This window comes from Lycium ferocissimum, chromosome 11 (assembly GCF_029784015.1).
Source record: "Lycium ferocissimum isolate CSIRO_LF1 chromosome 11, AGI_CSIRO_Lferr_CH_V1, whole genome shotgun sequence".
Classification (NCBI taxonomy): Eukaryota; Viridiplantae; Streptophyta; class Magnoliopsida; order Solanales; family Solanaceae; genus Lycium; species Lycium ferocissimum.
In genome coordinates, this window is record NC_081352.1 from 9,784,395 (window position 1) to 9,807,395 (window position 23,001).

Consider the following 23,001-nt stretch of genomic DNA (forward strand, 5'->3'; position numbering starts at 1 on the left):
CCTTCCCTTCTTAGAAATATTCGTCCTCGAATGTTGTAGCTTGCGAGCTTACGATGCTATCATTAATTTCTTGAAATGGTTGTCCTCCTTTAGTTCTTGATCTCCATGCTATTATACTATGGGCTCATTAGTCTTCTTTCATATTCTCTCAATTCTTTGTTGAACTCATTCATTAGTTCCATATCCTCATGTTCTTATGTATGTACCTAGTGGTCAACTGGTATCTAGCTACCATCTTGTGACCTGTTGCCATTAAAACGGTCTTAACTCATGATTGCTAAAGCTCCCTGCCGATCTTTGAGCACTCTTAATTGTTGTACTCTTTTGCCTTGCTCCTTATTTCTCTACTAGTAGACAAACTCTCTTGTTAAGATATAGCACCTTTCCTTGCTTGCTTCTCTGGTGCTAATTTAGATAATCCGTTTTTGTACTAGTCGACCTTATATACATACCATATCATCTCCTTTTAATTCCTTGATCGGACTCTTTAATTCCTTACAATATCATCTTATTCATATTTGAGCTTTTCCTCCAATTTCCTCTCCTCAGTTTTTGCATAATTACAAAATAAACTCATGAACATGGAACTAAGATAAAATCCTACTTAATCATAATTTCCTTCCAATACGAGTATGCTTCCCTCCTTAATGTCACGACCCAACCCCGTAGGCCGTGACTAGTGCCCGAGTTGGGCACCCAAACACACTCATCAAACCCGAATCACACACAGCTGGCTTACGCGTATACAAATATCAAACGCTGTCTCAAATTATTTCAAACCCAATCATATATATATCGGAAGCCGATAAGGCTATCAAATGGCGCATTGGCCCAAAGCATATAACATACAAACCCATCTATACAGGGTAGGCACACAACCCACATATACGTCTACAGACCTCTAAATAGACAAACATAATCATATGACGGGACAGGGCCCCGCCGTACCCCTGAACAAATACATACAGATGCAGCGAACGAGTATATACCAAAATATGGGCTCCGGAATAGAAGGAGCACTCCAACACAGCAGGATAGGTGTCCTAAACTGGCGGATCACCAAACTGGGCGTCTATACCGCGGGCATGAAACGCAACCCCCGAAGAAAGGGGGGTCGCACGGAATATGTACCGAGTATGCAAAGCAGTAAAATACAAAGAACAAACCGAGTCACACTCGAAACAGAAGTACCGAAAGTAAGTACATTTCCAAAATGCCAAATGTTTATTTTCAAAATACAAAGCATGCATAGGGCACAGAAAATATGGTCGCCCGCCCGTCGATGGCGCCATAACACAGCATAACACCAGAAGGTTTCAAATCTCCGTATCCCCATCACACATCATAACACAGCATAACGCCAAACACAGCATAACACCAAATATAAACGGAACCCGGCCCTCTAGCGAGGGGCTCGGTGAACCATAACACAGCATAACACCGGAGTATATCATAGTGCGCACGACAACATAACCGGCCCGGGATCCGGTGAAAGATGTACCAACAAAACGCACGAGCAGAGTCGTGAGTAACCATATGCATAAAATCATTATCATAGATTCAAAAGGTAAGTAAAATGACCATACTTGGGAATCGGGAAAATCGTCATACCAAACTCTTTCAAACGTCATCAGAAATGCACAAAGGAAGGTCGCGGGACCCATGGACGAGTGTCGACCCGAGCCGGGCCCGCCTATGGAAAACATACTCATCACACGCCATACAACCTCCCACAATGATATCGAGGCAATCCGAGCCTTTCTGTGAAAGTTACGGCAGCTTCGTAGTTTCAACATCGTTTAAGAATAAAACTCTTTTGAAAACCAAACTTTTATGCAATTTTAAGAAAAATCAATTATTCCAAAAACATCAAAGCCAATATTTTCTCACATCAACGTATGAATACCGAGAGACAAACGCGAATCATAGACATGCTCGGATTGTGAGAATAGAATTTCCTCGAGGCTCGTATCGTAGCCTATGTACAACTAAGACATGCCAAAAGAAAGAAGAGTTAAGCTTTACATACCTCGCTCGCACACAACGCTAATCCAAATCAAACCTATATCTCGAATTCTCCAAGATCTACATAACATCAATAAATACCAACGTCAACTATAAGCATTCAGAAGCTCATTTCCAAACTAACACATAATTCTATAGAAATTTGGGCAGCACTTCCCCTGAAAATAGACCAACCCCGAGAATTCAACTCGGCCAAATTCAACAACACAACAACACCAACAATCATTCCAACAATATCCACAATCAATTCGAAACGCATTCGAACATTAAAAATTCTTCTCCACACATTCCAACAACATTCCAATTATGCTCACTACAACTACATACATACAAACCAACATGTAATCAAACTAACACATACTCAATTACCAATCCAAAACCATTCAAAAAATATTCAAGAACTCTTTAAACAATTCACACAATATTTCCAACAATCCAACAAATGCTCCAATCCATCCGAAATTGTCCCCAAACCCGAGAACCTCAACTCTAACGCATTCCTCGATTTCAAATCATGATTTACTCCAACAATCCACACTCTAACCATGTCATTTCCATAAATATAAAAATTACACTAAATACACAAAATCTTCCAAATCAGCCCATAACATTTACAATACCAACTTGAATCATTAAACTCTCATTTCCAACATAGAATCCACATAACAACAACAACCAAAATTCCAAGAAAACTAATTCATTCCTTGACACACATAAGAGGCCATATTCGGCCAACACACCTACATACATACATCATGATTTTCGTTCATTTCAACACTCTACAATAACCAAACATGCTACATAAAACTTAGTTCATCACTTAGACACACAACACACATACACACGACCAAACACCATAGTACACGGCTCAACTTCATCATGCCATATCTCATGAATTTCATCCATATCAACATACAACAACACACATAAACCTTCCATAACTCATAAAACAAGATTAGAACTTACCTTTCTTCACAACTCCTCAACTTGTCTAAAGTTGGCCAAGGATGAAAACGAGCAGTCCAACGCTTCCAACAACACTTCCACGTTAATAAGCACCCTTGAATTAGTAGGTTTGCTTGAAGGAATAATTTTTTGGATGGCTAGCTATTGGTCTTGAAAACTTGCTCCTATGGCCGAATGGTTGTTGGTTTTTTTCTCCAATCTTCTTGATTTTTCTAATGAATGAAGATGATGATAAAATAGTCCCTTAGTCATCCTTTATTACAAATAATGGCCAACCATGTGGCCATGGCCCACTCCAAAGGTGGCCGGCCACATGGCCCTATTTTATTCCCTCTCTTTCTTTCAATAATTAGCAACTTCCCATTATTCCATCTTTGGTCCCGAAGTTTCTTTGATGTTTCCATACCAATAACATCATACACACTTAGGTCTTACGACAAAATCGAAGGTCACACGTCTCAACTTCGCATCCCGAAATGGTCTAACTTATCATAGTTAACCCGGGTCGTCCCAATGTTCCAAATACGGGATATAACACTTAAGTCCTTGGCTCTCTTATACCGGTAGCAAATTGAGACTTAAACTAACCTCCATTCTTCTTCGGTTCCTTATCGTCGTCCTTGTACCATTCTGTTAGCCGTTTCATCATGGCGATTGTTTATATGATTCTATGTCATACACTCTCACAATTGATATAACCGGCGGCTTGGAATTTTACGACTTACGAGGTACTCCCTAATCTCAGGCAGTACTACCGTCTTGCTATCCATAGGCACACTATCTTTACGAGGTACTCCCTAATCTCAGGCAGTACTACCGTCTTGCTATCCATAGGCACACTATCTTCCTTTCCTTTGAAGATTATTGGACTTCCTATAAATATTCCTCTTTTAAAGCTTTCATCTCTTCTAGTGCTACTGTTCTTTTTAGTAATCCCGATTGTCCCTTATACTTATCCCTGGTCACATGCGGCCTTTCTCACTGCTTCTGCTACCCTTTGGAGTACTTTACTGCATATCTAAATGTATCTAAAATTTCTTCGGCGCGAGGGATTCGAGTCATAATCCGAAATACAACGTATCGCATTAGCAAAACTTCTTCTCCTTCCCATATTTGTCTCATGATATACCTGGATTTAATCCATTCTCACTTTCTTTAGCAAATTCTTGACATATCGGTTCATCTCAAAATTTGACTCATTCAATCCAGTATATTTCCCTCTTTTGAGCTTGGGAATATTATAGCTCATCTTAGAACTGAATTTGTTCTTCCCCCCTTTTAAAGGATGTTCTTATATACTCGTAACCTTTGAGTGTTAACCGTCTTTGATAGTCATCTGGACGACCTTAGTGATCCTTCAACTTCTCTATTCCATATAATGTCGGAGTTCTTTTCATTGAATGGTTTAACTTATTTTCCTTTTTGCTAGTTGAGCTTTTGTATCAAATCAAAATGCTTATACATATCGGATACAATTCAGATGCCTTCTTTGTCTTTTCACTTCTACCTTTCATGACTAGTAATCCTCTAGGCTAATGAATTAATGGGGATATCGAAATTCATTAGGCCCCTTATGGAGTGTCCGACTATGCCACGCTCCTTTAGCCCTAGTCTTTCTCCACAACTATCTTCTTAATATCCTTAAAATTCTCCTTGCTCTGGGTTCCCAATTTTGATTTATGTCTATACTATATCATTAAAAGTTGATATTCCACACCATCTATTCCTACGACTCGTCCTTTCATTAGCTTAGCTCATTTTGTCTTGTAATTCTTCTTAACTACTTGTTTGCATCCCAGCTATGCATCATAGTCCTTCTAGTGTTCTTTCGATTCTTGCTCTTATTATGAAATTCTCACAAAGTACACCCTTTCCATTCTTCTTTTGTCGAGTCTTCATCTTCCTTTATGATACTACAACTTGTATACATACACACACATATATATGTATATCTCGAATTATCTCGATTTTCTTCATGATCTCATCTTTGCATTTTTCTCACAACCATTGTCTTCTAATTTCAATTTGTTTTCCTTTGGACAAGCCTACTGACTCATTAACCTTCTCCTTGTCGTCGGCGGCCACATAATTCCCTTTAACCATTTCGTTGACACTCCTCCTTCCTTTAGTCCTCATAGTCCCTTTTGTTTTCTTTTACTCGTAAAATGCCTGTTTCCATTAGTCATCCTTTACTCTTAGGTTAGGAAACTTTGGAGTGTTTCGTTAAGAGTGCGAATCCCTTTTGATGCTGAAAATCTCTTCTTAGGTTACTTTCTTCCCTTAAATAGGCATGCCAATCATGGGTTCATATCCATCCTCCTGGTTAAATCTTACGAGTTTAAAATTTCCTCATCGTTCTTATAAGACCTATTTATTTCTTCTCAAGTATGCACCTTTGTCCATTATTTACAACCTTCTTAGTTCTGGTTATAAAGATGTATAGGTTGGTTCCGGGGTACTCACATTCATCCTTTGTCACGTACAACATTACTCTCTCTCCCGTTGATTTATTAAAATTTGATCTTATCGTCTGCTTTGCTGCTTTCATCCTAACCTTTTCCTCAAACATATATATTACCTGACCCTCAATGGGTATACGTTTTCCTTTTCCAAGTTTCTCTCCCCTTTATGATATCATAACCTTTTTTTTCCTAATGCTCGTGCTTACATATTTGGTCGTGTTACCGCTATCTGACTTTAATTCCCGTGAAAGTCCAATCCTGATTCTCGCGCTTGCTACCTCAATTTTGACATACAACACAATCAATACTTTTAGCATGTCGTAAAATCAATCATAAGGGTATACATAATACTCGATGTAGTCACTCATGACTTATCTTTTTATTGCTTTTCAACATCTTTCTTGCGAGATATCCCGTTGCCATTTGATTTTGTCCTGAATTTGTGGCTTTAATACATCTCCCCTCTCTTTTTGCCCAGCTAGCCAGAGAATTCTAATTATAAAGCTCATATGCTCCTAATTTCCCTCGGGCTATTCTGGTTTCTCATATTCTTTTTTCGTATGTCTAAATCTGTAGGTCTTCCTAGCATATCTCCCTACGTCCTAATTGTAAATCCTGAAAATATAACTTTACTTAAAATCTTCACTCGTACTTCTACCCTGTCTCTTTGTCTAAGGTAATCAACCTCGCATCCTTTACTTTCTTGTAGCAACAGAATCGATCCTTGCGATATTTTATCCTCACTTGTACACCTAATCTCTTCTCTCCTTCCACATAACCCGACATCACACCAAATTTCTCTATCGTCCATAACCTTCACAACACCTGTCCGAAAAAAATTGAGGTAAAGCCTTCTTATAAGGATTAGCTAGAAATACACATATTCCTAAGGTTGATACAATCTCTACTTCTTTCGTAGGCCAAGCAACATCACATTTACAAGTTATATAAACAATCCGTAAAAACAATCATAATTGCAAACCAACTTACCTAACCATTTCTCATTCTTGAGTTCAAGGTCATCATTAATACCCGAAGTAACTCAGCCATAATAATTCTCAGAATAGTACCAACTATCAAATACTTAGAATCCCCTTGAAGTCGAATGAGTGGTGAGTTCTAAAACCCAATGTAAACCCACATCATATAGGAAAGTTCGATAAAACGAGTTTGTGTTCCTATCATCAAACTGTCCTAATCTTATGTATATATATAAGCTTCTAGGGTAAACCTTTCCCCTTCTCGTTAACTTCCTTTCCCATATCAATATCTCTTCGTTATATCTTACTCACCAATCTATAAATCGTAATACTGCATTTGAATTCTTAGTGTCGACTTTGCCTATATCTTCAATAAATCTCAATTTTCTGAAATCTCGAATGCAACTCATTCCAGTTCCTTTAATTACTAATCATTTTTGCCTCTAGGATTCTTCCCTTAAATTAAATTAAAATCATTCTAAAACTTCACTTTCAAAGCATCTCATAATTGTTCATTCAATCATGACTTACCAAACATCCGATTGTCACATTTTTCGTTCATTCTTTCTCTATAGCATAGACATTCAAATAATTCAATTTGTAAAAATTTCGGTAGAGTTTCTTCTATACTTCTTACTGTCTCATTCCTGCACACAACCCAGAAAACACACCGATACCTCACGGAGCGATCCTAATTACCCGTAATATCTAGCTCAAGTTCTTATATCAAAGTCTATCATTATCAATAATGTAGGAAACATACGTTTCGGAGTATCAACTTCAATTCTCATCAGTTACCTCATAGTGGCATAATCAACTGCTTGTCCATAATCAAAACATTTAGAGTTAGAATCAGGGACATCACATCCTATAATTTAGCTCTGAGGCATGATCTAAGATGAGAAATAAAGGTCAATCATTCCTAAATGCCCTACAGCCTCTTGTTTATAAGTGTGGCGTGCTTCACACCCATAAACAAGACTCTACAAGACATAGTCTGTAGACAACCCTAGGACAGAACTGCTCTAATACCAAGTTTGTCACCCCCCAAATATAGAGTGGCGTGACCGGCACTCGATGTCCACCTAGGCCCGAGCGAACCACTTTAAATCTGAAACTCTGAGAGTAACCCCAACTTAAACCAATAAGGCTTACCTGTACACAAACAATACCAACAAGCCAGCGGGGCTGTAATCTGGAAATATATATATATATATATATATATATATATATATATTGACCATCTCATATGAACTGGGCACACACCCCAAAATATAAATACACAACTGAGCAAGCCGACGAGGCTGCCATGTATGTTGTACAACAAAATAAGTGCTGACAAGGCTACATAACATCCCCAATAATGTACAACTGTCCACTGAGCTGTAGGGAACACATACCCATATATACATGTCAAAATAGCATACCATAAAGGGTCTGTAGTAGCGGACCAAGTGGAGCGCACCGATTGCAGCTGAGTGGAAGGCCTACTGAGCTGGATCGCCTGTCCGACTACCTGAACCTGCGGGCATGAACGCAGCACCCCCAAGTAAAAGGGACGTCAGTATGAAATAATGTACCGAGTATGTAAGGCAATAGATAACTGAAACTGAAACTGAACTAAAAATATAATAATTTGGAGGCCAAAGAATGCTCTGAATATCTCACCTGACCTGTGTCAAATGAACTGCCATACCATAATAACATATGTCTCACTGACCAAGTGGCCAGGCTAAATAAAATGTCTCACTGACTCGTCGGCCAGGCAAATCTGTCTCACTGACCAAGTGGCCAGGCTAAATAAAATGTCTCACTAATCAAGTGGCCAGGCTAAATGAAATGTCTCACTGACCAAGTGGCCAGGCAAAATAAAATGTATGTATATCAGGTATGCGCTGGAAAGTATCAATGCTGTAACATGTATCCTCTATCTCTTTATGAACTCGAGGACATAGGGAGAGGATATGGCCCATCAAAAAGAATAACACAACACTCGAAAATTAGACAAAAATATGACAAGCTCTACTTTGACAAATCTCTATTCATAAGATTTATCACGCTCTTACCATATATGGAATCATGCCAAGAAAATAAGGAACAGCCTTAACATACCTGGAAGCTTATTTCTCGACTTTCCAACTTACTTCCCGTCTTGCAATCTTTATAAGATCATTCGTGGTCTTGTAATCTACATATAAAACCATTCATACTATTGTTAGGCTTATCGTCATATGCTTGTCTTAAGCCTTCAAATTAAATCCCCTTAAAATCTGTCGAAATTCGGGCAGCATCTCCCCTGTTTATATTCCTAGCCCGAAATCACAATACCAACAACCAACACAACAACAACAACACTAACACCAATAGCATCATCATCAATACTAAAATATTTCATAAAACATCCCACACGATGTTTATCAACATACAATAACAATATACACTTCCTTTCTTCCCAATCAAGAAGTATGATCTCATCAACAGGCCAACAACATTAGGTACCATCCATATTCATGGAAATTAGCCCAACAACACAGCCACAACATGCTCAAAACAGTCCATAAGCTCAACAACTACAACACAACACTTTCTGACCTTTCCTCCATAATTATTTTAACTTTTAAGACTTGCTAAACCTTTAAATCAACTCAAAATAAGAGATAGGATGAAGAACATACCTTATACTTGAAGAACTTTAGCCACACCAACTTTCTTCAAGACCAAACTCACCACAACATCAAGTAGAAACAAGAACAATCACTTTTCATGAACTAATTTGGTGTAATCTTGTTGAATTCTTGATTTAAGGGGTTATAAGTGTTTAAGTGAAGTGTATGGATGTGTCTAGAACTTAAAAGAAGTGTAAATGATGAAAAAAAAGGGAAATAATAGGGTATTTATACCCTATGAAAAATCGACCTTCCAAGTGGGGCCCTCGGGAAAGCCATTTGGCAGCTTAGAGGCTTATCTTGAAATGCCCATATCTCCTTACGCTGATGTCGTATCAATGAACGGGTTGTTGTGTTGGAAACTACACTCGATAAACTTCATTTTAGGCTCTTGAAACACCACAAAATCCCTGATATACTAGGAGATATAATTCTCTAAAGTTGACCCAAATTTTCTACCCAAAATTCTGCCAAATTTTTTAAATTTTCGACAAACTTATTTTCTTCGATTTACTTGTTCCCGGAATCTTCCAAAACTCTCCATACATGATATTTATCATTAATCATACTTGATAATGGTCATGTCCTTTGGTTTCAAGGTTGTCCTTCCGGTTACGACTTACGAGATCGTAATTCATCCTTTATTTCATTGTTATGTACTTTCCATGGCTTGTACCTTTCAAAACTTCATGGGACGTCTCTGATACTCTATTAATATGGTGAAATACGTGGTGTGCTCATGCTCTGAAAGTGCGAGGTGTAATAATACCCTAGCAGATTTGATTGAGTTAGCTATGATTGATTTCGATGTTATTATAGGCATGGATTGGTTGGCTTCCTGTTATGCTAATGTTGATTGCACAACAAAGATGGATCGATTCCAGTTTCTCGACAAGCCAGTCCTAAAGTGGATGGGTAATGTTGCTTCACCGAGGGGTAGGTTTATTTTCCACCTTAAGGCAAGAAAGATGATCAGAAAAGGTTATATTTGTCACCTAGTTCGGGTCCAGGATGTGCAAACAGAGTCACCGACCCTTCAGTCTGTCCCTGTGGTCATTGAGTTTCTATAGGTGTTTTTCAGATGAGCTTCCAGGCATCTCGCCGGAATGGGAGATTTATTTTACTATTGATCTATTACCAGATACTCAGCTAATATTATTCCTCCTTATAGAATGGCACCTGTGGAGTTGAAAGAATTGAAGGAGCAGTTGAAGGATTTACTCGAGAAGGGCTTTGTTAGGCCCAGTACATCACCATGGGGAGCGCCGGCATTATTTGTAAGAAAGAAGGATGGCTCTTTGCGAATGTGTATTGATTATAGGCAATTGAATAAGGTGACTATAAAGAATAAATATCCACTTCCGATGATTGATGACTTGTTTGATCAGCTACAAGGCACCAAATATTTCTCGAAGATAGACTTGAGATCGGGATATCATCAGGTTAGGATGAAGGAGGAAGACATTCCAAAAATGGCATTCAGGACTAGATATGGGCACTATGAGTTTTGTGTCACATCATTTGGGTTAACTAATGCTCCAACTGTATTCATGGACTTGATGAATCGTGTTTTGAGACGTTTCTTAGATTTGTTCATAATTTTGTTTATAGATGATATTCTGGTGTATTCGCCATCAGAGGCTGGCCATGCGGAACACCTACGAGCAGTGCTTAGAGTTCTTCGAGATAGAGAGCTGTATGAGAATTTTTCCATATGTGATTTCTGGTTGAACTCTGTGGCTTTTCTTGGTCACATTTTTTCAGATGAAGGTGTTAAGGTGGATATTCAAACTATTGAAGCTGTGAAAAATTGGCCAAGGCCCACGACACCAACAAAGATATATAATTTCTTGGGTCTGGTAGGATATTACATGAGGTTCGTAGAGGAATTTTCTTCTCTTTCAGCCCATTGACCAAGCTAACTCAGAAATCAGCTAAGTTCCAGTGGACGGATGCATGTGAGTGGAGTTTTCAGATATTGAAAAATAAGTTGACCTTAGCACCCGTTTTGACTTTCCCAGAGGGAACAGATGGATATTTGATATATTGTGATGCTTCAGGTATTGGATTGGGTTGTGTTAATGCAACACGGTAAGGTTGTTGCCTATGCTTCTAGATAGCTGAAGAAGCACAAGAAGAATTATCTAACCCATGATCTTGAGTTAGCTACAGTAATCCATGCCTTGAAGATGTGGAGACACTACTTATATGGTGTCCATATTGATATCTATATTGATCACAAGAGCCTCCAGTATATCTTTAAGCAGAAGGACTTGAATTTACGCCAGAGGCGATGGCTAGAGTTGTTGAAAGATTATGATATTGATATTTTGTACCATCCGGGGAAGGCTAATGTAGTAGCTGATGCTCTTAGCCGTAAATCCATGGGTAGCCTGTCATATGTGCAGCCAGAGAAAAGGGAGATAGTGTACCGCGGGTTCGTCAATTAGCTAGCCTTGGAGTTCGGCGTTTAGGGTGTGTGATTGAATTCTTTGTTCGTTCAACACACAGCGGTATCATCTTTGGTAGCGGAGATAAAGGAACGACAGTACAAAGACCCTATTTTAGTCCATTATCGAGATACGACTTCTCAGAAAGAAAAGACACCCTTCGTGCTCACAGGAGATGGAGTACTCAGGTATCGAGGTAGATTATGCATTCCTAATATTGCAGGCCTTCATCGGCAAGTTATGGGGGAAACTCACTATTCTCGCTATTCTATTCACCCGGGCACAATAAAAATGTATCATGATATCAAAGAAGTGTATTGATGGGATGGTATGAAGAAAGATATAGTGGAGTTTGTCGCTCAGTGCCCAAATTGTCAGCAAGTCAAGATAGAGAATCAGAAGCCTGGAGGTTTATTGCAGGCTATGGAGATTCCGACATGGATATGGGAGCTGATCAATATGGATTTCATTACAAATTTGCCCCGTAGTCAACGGAAGTATGATTCAATATGGGTCATAGTTGATAGGCTTACAAAGTCCTCTCATTTCCTACCTGTCAGAACTATTTATTCAGCTAAGGAATATGCGAAGCTCTACCTTAGAGAGATTGTGCGACTTCATGGTGTTCCTTAGCCATTATCTTAGATAGAGGGGCACAGTTCACAGCTAATTTCTGGAGGTCTTTTCAGAATGGATTAGAGACTTAGGTGAGTCTTAGTACCGCCTTTCATTCGCAGACTGATGGGCAAGCTGAGCGTACTATAGAAACACTTAAAGATATACTGAGAGCTTGCGTACTTGATTTTCAAGGTAGCTGGGATGATCATTTATCTCTTATTGAGTTTGCATATAATAACAATTACCATTCGAGTATCCAGATGGCTTCTAATGAGGCTTTATATGGGCGGAGATGTAGATCACCTATAGGATGGTTTGAGGTTGGAGAAAATCAGCTAGTTGGCCCAGATTTGATATAGCAAGCAGTCGACAAAGTGAAGGTGATTCACGAAAGGTTACTGGCAGCACAGAGTCGACAAAAATCCTATACAGATAATCAGGCACGTAAGTTAGAGTTTGAGGTAGGTGATTGGGTCTTCCTGAATGTTTTGCCTATGAAGGGAGTGATGAGATTTTGCAAGAAAGGTAAGTTGATCCCTTGGTATATTGGGCCATACAGAATCATTCGTACAGTGGGTAAGGTAGCATATGAATTAGCACTACCTTCGGAGTTGGAGTCTGTACATCTGGTATTTCGTATATCTATGCTCCGTAAGTGTATAGGCGATCCCTCAAAAATTGTAACGGTAGATGTTATCTAGGTGTCTGAGCAATTATCATATGAGAAGACCCAGTGGCTATATTGGATAGACAGGTTCGTCGATTGCGAACTAAAGTCGTGGCTTCTGTTAAAGTACTCTGGAGAAATAATAATGTTGAAGAAATGACTTAGGAAGCTGAGGAAGATATGAAGCTCAGGTATCCACATTTGTTTCCACTTCTAGAGGAGGTTCAGATAGAACCACTATTACCCTTAAGTATGTAACGCCTTCTTTCTGATGAATTCTTGGTCGTGTGTGGCCATTATTGTTAATATTATTGTAGCCCTGTAAGGCATGGTGTATTCTGGGTTGTTGTGATAGGATGACAGTGATATAGTTACAGGAGAAACTCTAGCGAAATTTCTGTAGAATCCCTAAGAGTACATCATTCGAGGATGAATGTTTCTAAGGGGGGAAGAATGTTACACCTCGTTGTTTTGTACTTTGAGATTCGCCATGTATTAGTGGTTCTAGTCTTGGATACGATGGTTATTAAGGATAAATGAGATTAGACAAGTTTATGTCATAGTTATAAAGGGTTAAGTTCATGTTTAGTTGGTATTGGATAAATTAAAAGTTGAACAAATTAACGAGAAAATGTTTCAGGGAAAAAGTGGGTTTTACGGCTGGATATACGGACCGTATAATTTTTACGGGTTGTATATCTGGCTGACTTCCACCGTAAATTGATTCCAGAGAGGGGTGAATCACTGGTCAGGATTTATGGTCTAATTATACAGACCGTATAATTTTTACTATCCGTAAAGTTGACCGTAAAATCGGGTCGGCCCAGATTTTTTTTAGTTATATATTCGACTCTTACTCATTTTACTTCATTTTCAACATTTCCTAAATTCTTAAGAGCTCTAGAACTTTCTCCCAAATATATTTAACAAAACCCAAGTGAAATCAAAGATCAAGAGATTCAAGTGTTGGGAGGCTCACTACGGTTTGTAGAACTCAAGAATTTCTTTGGTGTTGAAGTTGGGGTTTCACTCAAGTGGCATAGTTGATCCAAAGCTTTATCTTGTGTGATTAAGGTATGTTTTCACATCTATTTTCATGTTATTGAGAATGCTTGGTTGTTGAAAAACTTGATTGAGTGAAGAAAGTAAAAGAGGAAGCTTAAATGTGGTTTTGATGATGTTTTGAGTATAATCTTGTTATGAAGGGTAATAATGATGATGAGGAAGTGTTGTATATAAGTGTATGTTAAGCTGTGTTGAAACTGTTGCAATCTGTTGATTATGAAAAGGGGTTTTGGGCATTGAATGAAGTCTCTTGATTATGGTATTGATGATAATGTCATTGTTGATTGGGAGTTGTTTTATGATATAGTGGAAGTCGATAAAACAGGGGAAACGCTGCTCAAATTTTGTCAATTCGCTAATTATACTTGTTTGAGCTTAAGAGTGTTTGGATGTGGATTTTTCAAAATTGGAAGGAGGGTGTTAAGGTATGTTAACGCTATCCTTCCTTTCATTTTGGCATAATCTTTATGATATGAATGAATGAGCGAAGGAACGACTTCCATATCACTCTACTCTTAGTAGAACTAGGAGTACTTCAGTCTTTGATGTTCCAGTACCCCGTTTATGATTGTTCCTTCGGTTCATGGGTCTTGATATTGCTTATATTTGATGATGTTAGCTCAAAGGATGTCTATCGAAGGTATTACGACCTTATGTCACTCCGAGAGTTCTATGTATTTAGTTTATTCATGCATTGCATTTATGTTACTCCTCACGCTTTTAGAGTATGAGCATGCCATGTACTTCACCGTATTAATGGATTATCAAACACGTCTCATGAAGTTCTGGAAGGTACCAGCCTTGGGAAGTATGTAACAATGAAGTAAAGGATGAACTACGATCTCGTAAGTCGTAACCGGGAAGGACAACCTTGGAACCAAAGGACATTACCAATATCAAGTATGATTAATGATAAATATAATGTATGGAGAGTCTTGGAAGATTCCGGGACATGTCAAATCGAAGAAAATAAGTTTGACAAAAATTTTGAAAAAAGTTGGCAGAATTTTGGACAGAATTTTGGGTCAACTTTGGAGGGGTATATCAGGAGTTTTAAGGTGTTTCAAAAGCCTAAAATGAATTTCGTCAAGTCTAGTTTCAAACGCAACAAACCTCTCGTTAAAATGACATCGGAGTAGGGAGTTATGGTCATTTTAATATAAAGACTCCAAGTTGCCATATGGCTTTCGCGGGTCCCACTTGAAAAAGTCGGTGGAACTGACTTATGAGGGGTATAAAAATCCCCATCAACCCCATTTTTTCAGCATTTTACATTCTCATGAGTCCTAGAAACTTCCCGACATATCCCCCAAACATTTATAGCCCATTAAATCAAGAATTTAACAAGATTACACCAAATTAGTCCATGAAAGGTGATTATTCTTGCTTCTACTTGATGTTGTGGTAAGTTTGGTCTTGAAGAAAGTTCGTGTGGCTGAATTTATTCAATTATAAGGCCTGTTCTTCATCCTATCTCTTATGTTGAGTTGAGTTGATTTGAAGGTTTAGCAAGTCTTAAAAGTGAAAATAGTTATGGAGGAAAGGTCATAAAGTGTTGTGTTGTAGTTGTTATGTTATGGACTATTTTGAGCATGTTGTGGCCGTGTGGTTGGGATGATTTACATGTATATGGATGGTATCTAATGTTGTTGATGTGTTGATGAGATTATACTCTTTGATTGGGAAGAAAGGAAGTGTATATTGTTGTTGTATGTTGAAAAACATCGTGTGAGATGTTTTATGGAATATTTTGGTGCTGATGATGATGTTGTTGATATTATTATTGCTATTGTGGTTATTTTGTTTATATTATGATTTCGGGCTAGGGATATAAACTACGGAGATGCTGCCCGAATTTCGACAGATTCTAAAGGGGTTTAATTTGAAGCCTTAAGATAAGCATCTGACGATAAGTCTAACAGTGATATGAATTCGCTTGAATGTAGATTTACAAGCTTGAAAGGATAAGCGTTAAGTAATAGGAGACCAAAAAGGTATGTTAAGGCTTTCCCTTTCTTTCATTTTGGCATGATCCTTTGACATGAGGGAACAACGAGTAATCGAGTCTCCATATCACTATACTCTTAGAAGTACTAGGAGTGTCTCAGTTCTTGATGATCCTATACCCCTTGTTATGATTGTCCCTTCTGTTCATGGGTCAGAGTTTTGTATCATGATAATGTTAGTTCATATTTATGCATTGCATTCATTTACATATATGCATATTGACCCATGACCAGAAGGCGTTATATACGCGTATATTATATGTATGTGGGGTATGGGGAAAGGGCGAGGCGTTATATACGCATTACCACCTGATCAGCTGGTACACAGTGATGATGATTATGATGCCCGAAGGGGCCTATATGATATATGGATCGGGCCGTACGTTTCTCGGCACTATTACATATGATATTGATCGGGCCGTACGTTCTTCGGCACTATGACCTATGCATATCATACGCCCTCAGAGGCGTTTTCAGTAAGCAGAGATATACAAGTATGTTTTGATAATCAGACATATAGATGCATTCATACAGATATGTTCAGATAGTCAGACATATAGATACATTCAGTCAGCCAGTTTAGCCTGTGATTTTCAGACTTTATTCATGACTTCTATGTGTATGTTACTCTTCTGCCTTACATATTCGGTACATTTTTCGTACTGACTCCCTATTGTTTGGGGGGGGGGGAGGGGGTAGGGGGCTGTGTTCATGCCCGCAGGTTGAGATAGTCAGGAAGACAGATTGCATCCTTAGGCTGCTTCTTCAGCTTGACAGTGAAGCCCTCCTCTCTTGCCGGAGTTGCCATCTAGACCTGGTATATTCTTTGATTTTTATGGGTAGGGCAGAGGCCCTGTCCCGTCCACAGAATGTCCAGTATTTCAGTAGAGGCTCATAGACACTTATATTTAGTCATACAGTATGGCTTGCTCAGCACTTGTTTGGTTATATAGTTTTCTTGAGTAGCCTTGTCGGCTTGTACCCCAGTTCAGTTTAGTGATGCATGTTTGTATATACCTTTCGAGGGCGGTGACCCTCTAGTTTATGGTACCTATCAGTCAGCAGATTATGTTGTGAGTGCCCTCAGGTGGCCCAAAATGAGCATGAGCAGGTATGTTATGTATGTATTGTGGCATCTAGGAGGTCAGCTTCTGGGTGTCCGTCATAGCCCTCCGGTTGGGCTGTGACAAAAGTGGTATCAGAGCAGTTCATCCTAGGGTGTGTCTACGAGCCGTGTCCGTAGAGTATTGTTTATTAGTGTGAAGCGCGCCACACTTATAAACAAGAGGTTGGAGGGCATTTAGGAATAATTGACCCTTCTTTCTCATCTTATATCGTGCCGTAGAGCTAAATTATAGGATGTGATGTCCCTGATTCTAATCCTAAATGTTTTGATTGTTGATGAGCAGTTGATTATGCCGCTATGAGGTAATTGATGAGAATTGAAGTTGTTACTCCGAAAGGTATGTTTCCTGCCTTATTGATATCGATAGACTTTGATATAAGAGCTCGAGCTAGATGTTACGTGTATTTGTGATTGCCCTGTGAGGCATTGGATATGTTATCTGGGCAGTGTGCAGGAATGAGGCAGTAAGAAGTATAGAGGAAACTCTATCGAAATTTTTACAAATTGAATTATTTGAATGTCTAGGCTATAGAGAAAGAATGAAGGGAAAATGTGACAAAAGAAGTTTTAGAATGATTTTAAAATTCAAGGAAAGAAGCCTGGAGGGGAAAAATGATTAGTAATTAAAGGAGTTGGAATGAGTGCATTAGAGAATTCAGAAAATTGAGATTATTGGAGATATAGGGAAAGTTGACACTAAGAATTCAAGTGCAGTATTACGATTTATAGATTGGTGAGTACGAGATAACGAAGAGATATAGATAAGGGAAAGGAAGTTAACAAGTAAGGAAAATTTTTACTCTAGAAGTTTATATATATCTACATAAGATCAGGACGGGTTGATGACAGGCACACAGACTCGTTTATCAGACTTCCGTATATGATGTAGGTTTACATTGGGATTTGGAAGTCACTAGTCATTCGACTTCAAGGGGGTTCTGAGTATTTGATAGTTGGTACTATTCTGAGAATCTTTATGGTCAAGTTACTTTGGGTATTAATGATGACCTTGAACTCAAGAATGAGAAATGATTAGGTAAGTTGGTTTGCATTTATGATTATTTTCTGGATTGCTTATACAACTTCTAAATGTGATGTTGCTTGGCCGACGAAGGAAGTAGAGATTGTATCAACCTTAGGAATATGTGGTGTATTTCTAGCTAATCCTTATAAGAAGACTTCACCTCAATTTTTTTCAGACGGGTGTTGTGAAGGTTATTTGATGATAGAGAAACTAGGTGCGATATTAATTTATGTGCAAAGAGAGAAGAGAGTAGGTGTACAAGTGAAGATAAAATATCGCAAGGATCGATTCAGTTGCTACAGAAAAGTAAAGGATGTGAGGTTGATTATTTTAGACAAGGGTACAAGTACGAGTAAAGATTTTTAAGTAAAGTTATATCACTGGGATTCACAGTTAGGATGTAGAAAGATATGCTAGGAAGACCTACAGATTTAGACATACGAAAAATGGAATATGAGAAACCAGAATAGCCCGAGGGAAATTAGGAGCATGTGAGCTTTGCAATTAGAATTTCGAAATGATCGTGAGGTATGAGTCTGGCTAGTTGGTCAAAAGAGGGGAGATGTATTAAAGCTACAGATTTAGGACAAAATCAAATGGCAAAGGGATATCTCGCAAGAAAAGGTGTTGAAAAGCAATAAAAACATAAGTCACGAGTGGCTACATCGAGTATTATGTATACCCTTATAATTGATATTACGACATGTTAAAAGTATTGACTGTCTTTTGTATGTCAAAATTGAGGTAGCAAGCGCTACAAAGAGAATCAGGATTGGGTTTTCTCGAGAATTAAAGTCAGATAGCGGTAACGCGACCAACAATGTAAGAAGAAGCATTAGGAAAAAGAAGGTTATGATATCATGAAGGAGGGAGAAACTTGGACAAGGAAAACATATACCCATTGTGGGTCAGATAATATATAATTGAGGAAAAGGTTAGGATGAAAGTAGGAAAGCAGACGATAGGATCAAATTTAAATAAATCAACGGGAGATAGAGTAAGGTTGTCCGCTTTTATTACTATGTTATACTAGCCTTTGTTCATACACCAATCCACTCCGTATTGTAGAGCTTTAGCCTCCACCAATTGCTTGTACCCTTACCAAGGTTGATGCTGTAAGCAAAGATTAGCCTGCCCTTGTCATTTCTGATAAGTCCCCCTCCCCCACATTCATCACCTCTACAGCTACCATCACTATTTAGCTTGATGACATTGGAGGGTGGGGGATACCATTTGGTGATTTTGATAATTTTCTTAGCATAATTCTTGGACAACTTACTGCAAAATGAAGGCCAGTCTGATTCAGTATCTATGAGAGGGAACTTGCTTTTGACTGCTTGAAAAAACTGGCCAATGATATTCTTAGTTGGCCTGTTGCTATTGAAATCAATGAAACTGAACCTGATATTACACCTAACCTTCCAGATCTCCCAACAAATCATCTGGGAAGAATCCCCCTGACCAGTCTTGTGACAGGGTTCCTAGCTTGTGAATTCCAGCAGTTTACCAGAATCTGTCTAAGTGGCATGCCTTGTACTTTGATGCCTAAAGGATGACAGACCTTAGCCCATAAATCCTGTGCCACTTCACTCTGGCCGAAGAGATGTTCCACAGTTTCGATTTTGTGGGTAGAGCAACAACAACAAATGGAAGGGCCATGAATTTTGAATCTGCCTATTTTATTATCAGTTGACAGCCTGTCCTTGAGCATTCTCCAGAAGTGAAAGTTGATCTTTAGTGAAACATTCTTATGCCACGTTCTTCTATCATGCCAGTCACCTATAACTCTTTTCCTAAGCAAATTCCAGGCTGAGGATATAGAGAAGGTTCCGTCAGTGTTTGGCGCCCAGATGGCATAATCTTTCTTAGAAGGGGAGAAGTTGATTGTAATATGTTGAATAGCCAGCTTCACCTCCCAAGGAACTCTAAGACCAGCCTTGTTCCATTGCCATCTTCCATTCACATAAACTTCATTAAGCATAATGTTGTTTGGTTTTACATCATCAGGGAGTAATCTATATAATGCTCCTTCCCTGGTCCAATTATCAAACCAGAAGGAAATTTGACCCTGTCCCACCTGCCAAATTATGTTTTCCTCTAGCTGAATTTTGATCTTGTTCATGGCTCTCCATGCCTGAGATTGAACTCCAACCACCTTCCTTATTATAGGGTTGATTCTTGAGCAATATTTAGTCAACATATAATCCTTCCACACTGATTCTTGTGTTCTCAATTTCCACCATTTGTTTGGGCGTCGTACAAGCATTACTAACATCCCTTAGGCATCTAAAACCAACCCCTTCTTCTTCACATGGTAGACACATTGCTTCCCATTTGCTCCAGTGATATTTCCTTTCAGCCTCATTTCCACTCCATAGGAACCTTGTTAGAGCACCTTCCAGCTGTTCAAAGGTTCCTTTAGGGGGTTTCAATGCTGCTAGGAGATGAATTGGCATTGCCATTAGCACATGGTTGATTAAAACTATTCTACCACCCATAGACAAGTATTTTGCATGCCAGGATAGGATTCTTTTTGATATAGACTGAACCCTCTCTGAAAAGTATATAATCTTCATTCTCCCTACAAAGAGAGGACAGCCAAGATATTTAATGGGCCATTTTTTTCTATTCATCTCAGTGAGGTGGGTAACTCTGTGAGTAACCTCAAAGCTGGCCTTGGGGGCAAAAGCTACACAACTCTTTTGCTTATTAATTAGTTGACCTGAAACATTCTCATACACTGTTAGTATCTTCAAAACTTTCCTTAAATCAGCAGGCTTACCTGATGTAAAATAAATGACATAATCTGCAAATGCCAAATAAGTAATATGAGGGGCTTTATTAGGCCTGTAAAACCCTGTATAATTCTCATCAACAACCAGGTTATTAAGCATCCTTGAAAACATTTCAGTACAAATTACAAACAAGGCAGGGGAAAGGGGATCCCCCTGTCTTAAGCCTCTATTGGACCTAAAGAAACCATTTCTGGTTTCATTTAGTACAATAGGGTACTAGTTATTAGAAATATGCCTATAGATAAGATCAATCCATATTTCATTAAATCCTAACTTTCTCATAACTCTGCATAGATAAGGCCAGGAGACCCTATCATATGCTTTAGTCATGTCCAGTTTGAGGAAAATGTTATCATGTATGTTGGTTTTGGAAATATAATAAACCAATTCTTAAGCTAATAAGATATTATCAGTGATGGATCTTCCCTGAATAAACCCACTTTGATTAGGAGAGATTATGGAGGGCAAGATCTTACCTAGCCTATTAGAAAGAATTTTGGCAACTATTTTGCTAAGGATATTACATAAGCTGATTGGTCTAATATCAGAAAAAGACTGAGGATTAGGACATTTAGGAAGCAATACTAAGCGTGTGTGTGAGAAACATACCTAGGCATTTCTGCACCTTCAAAAAACTCAGTAACAACATTATGAACATCAGTGATAATACAGTCTATGCATATTTGAAAGAATTTTGCTCCAAACCCATCAGGGCCTGGAGCACTTTCAGGATCCATATTTTCAATGGCATTTGTTACCTCCTGTTTTGTTGGCTTAGCCGTCAGCATGGAATTCATCTTCTCAGTAACCATTTGAGGAAGTATGTCTAGGATTTTAAAGCTGCCTTTAATTTCTTGGTAGCTAAATAAATCCTCAAAGTGTTTTATTGCAGCAATTGCAATATTCTGATGTCCTTCTATTCTATGTCCTTCATTATCCATTGCACTTTGAAGGTTTAGTTTTCTTCTTCTATCTTTAATAACTTTATGGAAATAAGCAGTATTCTTATCTCCATCCTTCAACCACCTTGCTTTAGCTTTTTGACTGAATATTTCCTCTTGATTCTTCACCAACCTTATGAATTCAGCCCTTGCTTTATTAAGGTTGCTTCTAGTCTCATCACTAGGAGTTGCAATATGCTTCTTCTCCAGCTCCTCAACTTGTTGTTCTGCTTCCTTGACATCTTTAAAAATGTCACCAAAAGCTTCTCTGGACCAGCAGCTTAGCCTCTTTGCAACCGCTTTCATTTTGACATAGAGTTGCCAAATAGCAGTTCCCTGGGTTGGATTCATCCACACTTCTTTCACAGTATCTTGGAAGTCTTTGTGTTTACACCAAATATTGAGGAACTTAAAGTATCTAATAGGCATTATCTTCTCTTTTTCAACATTGGCCAGTAGGGGGGCATGGTCTGAGCCTGTCCTGGCCAGGTGAGAGACCGATGTGCCATTAAACTTATCCAACCATGCTTCATTGTATACCAACCTATCCAGTCTCTTCCAAATGGTTTTGGGATGTCCCCAGTTATTACACCATGTGTACTGTGCACCTGTATAGCCTGCATCAATAAGGCCACAATCTGTTAGACATTCAAGGAAATCCATACTTTTCTGCATATTATAAGGTGCACCACCATGTTTTTCCTCTGGACAGGCGATCACATTAAAATCACCTATCACCCCCCATGGTCCCTTCAGTTTGTTCGACAAACTCAGAAGTTCCTCCCAAAGTGGTTTCCTGAGAGGTATGGTGCATTCAGCATAAACAGTGGTTAAGTAGAAGGTAGTGCAACTATTGATGCAAGTAATACGACAAGGAATGTGTTGTTGGGAATTAGCAATCACTTGAACTCTAATGGAAGAGTCCCAAAACAGCCAAATTTTATTATTAAGGTTATTAGTGGCATGCTGAAATCCCAACTTCATCATGTATTTGATAAGATGTTTAGCTTTCCTTTTGGGCTCTTGAATGCAAACAAGGGGGAGCTGGTTCTGAGTTTTGAGGCTTTTCAACCTCTCACAGGCACCCATGATTTTTATGCTCCTTGCATTCCAAGATAGGAAACTAAACATCAATTATTATTAGGAGAATTGTATCTGCCACCCTTAGGGGTAACAGATTTATCCTTTTGGAGCAAGTTGTTTCCTCTTG

The 23,001-nt window shown here is 38.7% G+C and overlaps 1 protein-coding gene across 1 annotated transcript; it reads right to left on the minus strand.

The window, feature by feature from the left end:
* Positions 1-20,244: 20,244 nt before the first annotated feature.
* LOC132038032 (uncharacterized) lies at positions 20,245-22,880 on the minus strand. Its single transcript, XM_059428759.1, has 2 exons — positions 21,460-22,880; positions 20,245-21,040 (listed from the first exon to the last, which is right to left on the minus strand). Exons 1-2 carry the CDS (start codon positions 22,878-22,880, stop codon positions 20,245-20,247), a joined length of 2,217 nt encoding a protein of 738 aa, XP_059284742.1.
* Positions 22,881-23,001: the final 121 nt, after the last annotated feature.

Coding starts and splice junctions, on each gene's coding strand:
- LOC132038032 (XM_059428759.1), bottom strand. CDS start 22,880: ATGGGTGCCTGTGAGAGGTTGAAAAGCCTCAAAACTCAGAACCAGCTC. Junction 21,041..21,459: donor GAAGGTGCAGAAATGCCTAG/GTATGTTTCTCA, acceptor AAATGAAACCAG/AAATGGTTTCTTTAGGTCCA.